The 8,293-nt window shown below is 39.9% G+C and overlaps 2 protein-coding genes across 2 annotated transcripts in view; one reads left to right on the forward strand and one right to left on the reverse strand.

Moving 5' to 3' along the window:
* The window catches only part of LOC144222444 (sperm acrosome-associated protein 5-like), a 3,741-nt gene extending 3,123 nt beyond the window's left edge, over positions 1 to 618 (forward strand). The window contains exons 3-4 of the mRNA XM_077752938.1: positions 262 to 340; positions 440 to 618. Of these exons, the coding sequence (XP_077609064.1) occupies positions 262 to 340; positions 440 to 557 (197 nt within the window). The 3' untranslated portion in view covers positions 558 to 618. The remainder of the gene's footprint in view (positions 1 to 261; positions 341 to 439) is intronic.
* Positions 619 to 2,688: 2,070 nt separating this feature from the next.
* Positions 2,689 to 8,293, reverse strand: part of LOC144222465 (uncharacterized) — a 24,001-nt gene continuing 18,396 nt past the window's right edge. Inside the window, 2 exon segments of the mRNA XM_077752970.1 lie at positions 2,689 to 3,083; positions 3,086 to 3,496. Coding sequence (XP_077609096.1) covers positions 2,689 to 3,083; positions 3,086 to 3,496 — 806 coding nt within the window.

Genomic DNA, 8,293 nt, shown 5'->3' on the forward strand with positions numbered 1-8,293 from the left:
ACCCAGCCAATATGACAGCTAAGGTCATCCAGGATCAGTCAACATGAATTAAGGTTCTACAGAAACAGCCGACATGGCAATAGAGGTCATTCATAACCAAATGACAAGTGAATCAAATACAGTAAGAATCAGCCAATGTAGTGATTGCAGTTATTCAGGCTCCAAGGAACCCAGAATCCCTGGGCCCACCATACACTGTCACTCTGTCCCCCAATGCACCAGATTACTATATTTCTCTTTTCTTCCCATCCTCTCTACCAGACCTGCTCAACCGCCATCTTCTGGATGATATCTTGTGTGCCAAGCAGGTGGTGTCCACACAGAACAGTATGACTGCTTGGTAAGTTCATGGGGGTGTCTTGGACCCTGGGCAGCTGGGATAATGGCACTGCCACTGCATTAGCCTGTCCACTTCATCCTCCCTCTCTTCATTTCCCAGGGATTCTTGGATACAGCACTGCTATGGGCATGATTTATCTCAATGGCTCAAAGGATGTAATATGCATGCAAAACATCACTCAAAGAAATTAATTCATGACTCAGATTCCAAGAGATAGAAATTTTATTTTCCTTTCTTTGCTATCTTCTGAGGATTTAATAGTGCTATCTATAAACAGTACAAGAGGCCTCGGATGCTCAACTCTTCATTTTCCCAGTGGAGGTACCCCCATTTAATCACTTCCTCCATATATTCAAACTCTAATCAGGGACACCAGATCAGTCAGGGTGAAGATAAGAGCATAGCTTCTCCTGAGTTCAAATACCATCTCTACCACTTATTAGCTGTGTTGCCTTGGGCAAGGCATTTAATTTCTCTATGCCTTAATTTCTTCATTTGCAAAATGAGGATGATAATGGTAGTAACTATTTCATGGGATTATTGGGAGAATTAAGTGAATTAATGTTTATAAAGCTCATAAAGTGCTTAGTACACAAGGCAGTTATAGGTCTGGAGATAGAAGTGTGGGATGAGGGGCTATGAAAAGTGGCTCCCCTTAAAAAGCATCACCCTTGGGGCGCCTGGGTGGTTCAGTCGGTTGGTTAAGTGTCCAACTCTTAATTTCAGCTCAGGTCATGATCTCACAGTAGTGGGATCAAGCCCCCACATCTGTGCTGGGCATGGAGCCTGATTAAAATTCTCTCTCTCTCTCTCTCTCTCTGTCTCTGTCTCTCTGTCTCTGTCTCTCAAAAAAGTCACTACAGGGTCTTCAATTAAGGTAGATACAACCTCTCCAGGGAAAATAAGGTTGGTTTCAGCTTACACAGGAAGATCAATGGGAATTAGTTTAAAGTATTCACATTCTCCCACATCTCCCCATTCTACACTCAGCCCCCTACCTACTCTTTGACCATAAGTATCCTAAATTTCAAATGATAGACTGGGAATTTTGGCCAGGAATTCAATGGATGCACAAGTAATAATTTCTTTTGTCAGAATGGCTGGATTCTAGCCTCTGTCTTGGGCAGAGAATTTAAGGAATTTAAACTTGCCATTCCTTCTCTTTGTACTAGCCCCATGAGAAACAGCCACCCCAGGTAGTGGGGGAAGCAGTCCCTCACATTTATAGTATATTTATAATCATTGTTCATTGTTCCTTTAGTGGTTATCTTTAAATCTGTTAACTTTGGTTACAGATATCATTTGGTAAACCTTTTTGTCATGTGGATGGCACTTATTCCCTATCATAAGAGATGTCAAAATAGTTACTTTTTTTTAAGATTTTTTTTAATGTTTTATTTATTTTTGAGAGAGAGAGACAGCATGAGCAGGGGAGGGTCAGAGAGAGAGGGAGACACAGAATTGGAAACAGTCTCCAGGCTCTGAGCTGGCTGTCAGCACAGAGCCCGACACGGGGCTCGAACCCACGAATCGTGAGATCATGACCTGAGCTGAAGTCAGACGCTTAACTGACTGAGCCACCCAGGCGCCCCCAAAATAGTTATTCTTCACAGATTTTATAGAGGTGCCTGGGTGGCTCCGTCAGTTGAGTCCAACTTCATCTCAAGTCATGATCTCACAGTTAATCGGTTCGAGCCCCACATTGGGCTCTGTGCTGACAGCTTAGAGCCTGGAGCCTGCTTCAGATTCTGTATCTCCTTCTCTCTCCCTCCCCCATTCTCACTCTCTCTCTCTCTGAAAAATAAATATTCAAAATAAGTTTTAAATAGTTTTATTAATTTTTTCTAAGAGCTTGGTATTAAATTTGGAATAGTTCCCTCATATCAATCCCAGAGTACTATGTTTATTGAAATTAATTAAATTGAGTTTCTCTTGTTATCTGTACCCAAATATACAGTGAGGTTTCGCTTCCAGCTGAAGCCTCTCATATATTCAAGGCCCCAGGGACTGTATACTTGAACCACCTCTCTGATGTAAGGTAGTCATTCAACATAAACCCATGATAGCAAGTTTTTTGCATCAAGATCTTGGCTCATGCTATTCCTTCCTCCTGGAATGTTCTTACCCCTAGTATGGCTGGCACCTCATTTTCAGGTCTAAGCTCAAATGTCACCTCCTTGGAAAGGCCTTCCCTGACCATCTTAAGATCCCCCCAACCTAACTTTTTTTCCCTTTGACTCACTCTATGAAGGATTTCCCATGTTCAGTTCTGTCACAAAGTTTCTCTTCTCTCTGAGGCCTTTAATCTATGATGACCTTTAACCTTTGGAAGAAAGTTTTTCTCCGATTCAAGAGGAGTCAGAGGGTTTCTCTCCTCTGCGACTTCTCTGATGTTCAGTGAGTTTTGACTTCTGTCTGAAGGCTCTATGACACTTATCACACATATAAGGTTTCTCTCCTGTATGAATTCTTTGATGTATAATAAAATATGATCTCTGGGAGAAAGCTTTCTCACATATATTACACTCATAGGGCTTCTCTCCTATGTGAATAATGAGATGTGATTTCTGGAAGAAAGCTTTATCACATTCATCGCATTCATAAGATTTCTCAAATTTCTCTCCTATATGAGCTCTCTGATGTAATGTGAGATAAGACTTCCAGGAGAGGACTTTTCCACATATAGTACATCCATCAGTTTTTTCTCCTGTGTCAATGGATTCTTTGATGTACACTAACTCATCTTAAGGGTGAAGGCTCTTCCACAGTCTGAATACACACAAAGTTTCTCTCTTGTGTGAATTCTTTGATGTCTATGCAGTGTTGATTTCTCTCTGAAGACTTTGCCACATTCACTACATTCATATGGTTTCTCCCCGGTGTGTGTTCTTTTATGCCCACTGAGGTGTACCTTTTGATTGAAGGTTTTCCCACATTCAGAACATTCATAGGGTTTCTCTCCTGTGCGAGTTTTCTGATGCATGATGAGCTTTGTCTTTTCTAGGAAGGTTTTGCCATGCTTCTTACATTCATACGGTTTCTCTCCAGTATGAATTCTTTGATGTCTATGCAGTGTTGATTTCTCTCTGAAGGATTTGCCACATTCATTACCTTCAAAAGATTTGTCTCCCAAGTGTGTACATGGAGATGTGCCATCTTTTTAAAAAATTTTTTAATGTTTGTTTATTTTTGAGAGAGGGGGAAGGAAGGGGCAGAGAGAGAGGAGACAGATATTCCCAAGCAGGCTCCACACCATTAGCACAAAGCCCAACACAGGACTCAAACCCCCAAACTGGGAGATCATGACCTGAGCTGAAGTCGGACGCTCCACAGACTGAGCCACCCAGGTGCTCCACAGAGATATGCCTTTCTTGATGAAGGTTTTTCTGCCTTCTTTAAATTCATAGGGTATTTCTCTTGCATGAGTGATCCAATGAAGCAATAAGGAGTGAATTCTTGCCGAAGATTTTCTACATTCAGGAAATTCAGAGGTTTTTCTCTCCAACTTGTGTTACATTATGCTGAACACACGCTGGGTTATGATTAGACATTTCCCACCCACATTACAGTCAGGGGGCTTCATTCCATAATTTTTCTCATGCCTGCCATGAATTAATAATTTACCACATCCATTACATTCATAATATCTCTGAGCTGCAAAGCCTCTATTGTGACCGATTAAGCCTAAATTATCTTTAAAACTTTTCCCATAAGAGACATATGCATATATACACACATATACAGGGTATGTATAATAAAGAAAAACCAACCATGTGCTCTGAGGAAGTGGGTTTAGAAATCCATTACATTCATGACCTTGCTCCGTAGTCTCCTTTTTTCTCTTTAATGGCTATAGCTTGCCTCAGGTGTCTGTTTCGGTTTTTCTCGTGCATCTCCAGCTGGTCAACTTGCCCAATTTCTAGAAGGAAGAATAATAAACCATACCCTGTGAATATACCTTTTGTTAGAAGCAGACCTCTGGTAAGGTTGGCTTATTTTCTTTTGGGTGCAGATACCAGGCAGAAAGAAATTCCAAGTGCATGTCTCCTATACTCTGAGCTTAAGGGAAAGAAAGCACACATTGCTCTAACAGAAATTGGAACAAGAAAAGAACAATAAATATAAGTGACTCTGTTTAAGAAAAATACCTTCAAACTGAGGAGAGAAGGTGAAAATAGGTTTAGAGAGCCATGAGTAGGAAAAAGGATTTTGAAAAAATGGGAGATCCAGGAGTTGGAGGGAGAGGACTCAAATAGAATGGAAAGAATCTTTCAGAAAGGCTGAAAGCAACGACATGGCAATGAGAAAGAATGAAATCTGGCCATGTGTAGCAACATGGATGGACCTTGAGGGTGTTATGCTGAGCGAAATAAGTCAGGCAGAGAAAGACAAATACCATATGATTGCACGTATAGGAGGATTAGGAGGAACTTAACGGAGGACCAAGGGGGAGAAGGGGGGAAATAGTGGGGGAGAGGGAGGGAGGCAAACCATGAGAAACTCTTGAACACTGAGAACAAACTGAGGACTGATGGGTGTGTGGTGGGGGAGTGGGGAGATGTGCATGGAGGAGGTAACTTGAGGGGATGAGCACTGGGTGTTATATGGAAACCAACTTGACAATAAACTAGTTGTAAAAAAAAAAAAAAANAAGGAAGAAATCTCCCAGCTTTTAAAGATGTCTAGCCCTCACTGACCCACTGGGGTCTTACTCATCATCTCCATCTGTCCATTTCTTATTTACCTGTATAACTCAAGGTTGGAATTTCTCTCTCTATGATCCAGGGTCCTCTCTTCTCCAAACAAGGAATCATATCTGGTTTGGTAACAGGATACCCTGTAATTGAAATGATAGATGAACTGGGCACACCCATGTGGGCTTCAGGGCCTCAGAGTAATTAGGAAGGTACCTGTTGATAAGCATAAATTTCACACAAGAGATGAAAATACACTCTGTTCAGTCTAAGAGGGATTAGGAATCTTTAATCCCTGGAAATTGAGGACAAAGTATTGAAATACTTCAGAGATGTAAAGTTATCCTATTTAGTATACCGTATATTACTCAGGGAAGCCATCCTCACACACAGTGACCAAATGGCTATAGTTCTATAGTATCACATCTCTGTGACGTGTCCACTGAGAAGAGTCCAGATGATTCCACTCTTCCTGCATGAAGTCCACAGTCACATCCTCAAATGACACCAATCCCTGGAACTGCATACTTCTATTCAATCAGTTTGACAGAAATTTAAATGATAACATATTTTAAGATACAGAGAATAGTCTTCAGAGAGAGGCTACTGTTTAATAATTTCAAAAAAAAAATCTTCTCTGAGATGTTTGCAATACCTATCGCTAGAGAAGGGCTTTTATATTCTAGAAACCATAAAGAACTCCTACAAATCAAGATGATAAGTACAGACAATCCAATAGAAAAACCAGAAAAAGGGGCACCTGGGTGGCTCAGTCGGTTAAGCATCCGACTTCAGCTCAGGTCGTGATCTCATGGTTCGTGAGTTCCAGCCCTGCATAGGGCTCTGTGCTGACAGCTCAGATCCTGGATCCAGCTTCCGATTCTGTGTCTCTTTCTCTCTCTGCCCCTCCCCCACTCACACTCTGTCTCTTTGAATCTCTCAAATAGAAAAAAATAAACATTAAAAAAAAGAAAAAGAAAAACCAGAAAAAGGTGTGAACAGATACTTTACAAAAGATGATAGCCAATTGGCCAATAAACATATGAAAAGGCGCTCACCATCTTTAGTCATCAGGGAAATGCAAATTTAAACCACAGTGAGATATGACTATATACCAAGAGAATGGCTAAAATTAAGACCAAAAACCCAAATGTTGGCAAGGATGTGGGGCAACTAGAACTGTCATATATTGCTGATGAGAGTAAAATGTAAAATAGTATAGCCACTTGGAAAACATTTTAGCTGAATCTACCAATGCTGAGCATACATCTGACCTGGGACCCAGCAATCCCACTCCTGGGTATATATCCAATCAAAATGCACACATATCAAGACATGTACTAGAATATCCATACAAGTATTACTTGAAATAGCCAAAATGTAGATATCCATCAGCCATAGAATGGACAAACTGTGATACAATTATACCATAGAACAGTATACAGTAACGGACAGAACAAACTAATAATACATAAAATAACAAGGATAAATCTCAAAAACATTATGATAAGTGAAAGAAGCCAGACACAAAAGAATAAATGTATGATTCCATTTATGTGACATTCAAGAACAGGCAAAAATAGTCTATGATCATAACAATCAGAAAGTGGTTACCTATGAGTCAGGGGTTAGTGATTGGAAGGGATGAAGGAAGCTTCTGAGTGGCTTCTTACTTCCTGTTTTCTTGATTCAGGTACTGGTTACACAAGTATTTCCAATGTACAGTTCATGAAACTACACACATTATAAACTTTTCTCCATATGCTATGCTTCAATAAAATGTCTACTGATGTCTACCTCCAAAATTTTTTATATAAGTAATATTTCCATAAAAGCTTTAAAAATAGTAAGACAAAGATTTAAGAAACATGCAACTCTTTTTTTTAAATAGTTTATTGTCAAGTTGGTTTCCATATAACNGAAACATGCAACTCTTGATCTCAGGGTTGTGGGTTCAAGCCCCAACTTGGGGCTTAAATTTTTTTTAATTAAAAAAAAAAAGAGGGGCGCCTGGGTGGCTCAGTCAGTTAAGTGTCTGGCTTCAGCTCAGGTCATGATCTCGCGGTTTGTGGGTTCGTGCCCCATGTCGGGCTCTGTGCTGATAGCTAGTTCAGAGCCTGGAGCCTGTCTTTGGATTCTGTGTCTCCCTCTCTTTCTGTCCCTCTCCTGCTCATGATGTTTCTCTCTCTCTCTCTCTCTCTCAAAAATAAATAAAACATAAAGAAATAATAAAAAAATTAAAAAGAAAGAAAGAAAGAAACCATAGGAAAAAGAGCAATGTATGTAAAAGAACAATTCACAAAGAAAAGAATATGGAAAGCTGCTCAACCTCACTGCTACCTAAATAAACACAAATGGCTCCTGTGTGGCTCAGTTGGTTAAGCATCTGACTTCGGCTCAGGCCATGATCTCACAGTAAGTGAGTTAGTGCTCTGCATTGGGCTCTGTGCAGACAGCTCAGAGCCTGGAGCCTGCTTCAGATTCTGTGTCTCCCTCTTCCTCTGCCCTTCACCCATTCACACTCTGTCTCTCTGTCTCTCAACAAATAAACATTAAAAAATTTTAACGAACACAAAAGAAATGAGATATCTTCAACTAGCAAATGGCAAGGATTAAAAACATGACAAAAGGAATAGAAAGGTTATTTTCATTCAGAGATAGATATAGCTAGAGTATTATGCTAAGTGAAATAAGTCAATGAGTGAAAGACAATACCATATGATTTCACTCATATGGAGAATTTAAGAAACAAAACAAAAGAAAAAGGGAAAAAAAGAGAGTCAAACCAAGAAACAGACTCTTTTTTAAAAAAAATTTTTAATGTTTATTTATTTTTGAGAGATAGAATATGAGCAGGAGAGGGGCAGAGAGAGGGAAACACAGAATCCAAAACAGGCTCCAGGCTCTGAGCTGTCAGCACAGAGCCCAACGCAGGGCTCAAACCCACGAACTGTGAGATCATGACCTGAGCTGAGGTTGGACACTTAACCGACTGAGCCACCCAGGAGCCCCAAGAAACAGACTCTTAACTATAGAGAACTAACTGATGGTTACCAGAGGGGCGGTGGGTGGAGGATGGGTGAAATAGCAAATGGGGATTAAAGAGTATACTTCTCATGGTGTAAAAAATAAAATACCATAAATTGAAAAAAATAAAAATAAATAAAAGTATTGAAAACAAAGAAAAGTATAGTGAAGAAAACATAAAAAAGAAATAAAATGTCTCTTTCCAACAAAAATAAATTTTTAAAACACGACA

The sequence above is a fragment of the Crocuta crocuta genome, unplaced genomic scaffold (genome assembly GCF_008692635.1).
Source record: "Crocuta crocuta isolate KB4526 unplaced genomic scaffold, BGI_CrCroc_1.0 scaffold943, whole genome shotgun sequence".
NCBI lineage: Eukaryota > Metazoa > Chordata > Mammalia > Carnivora > Hyaenidae > Crocuta > Crocuta crocuta.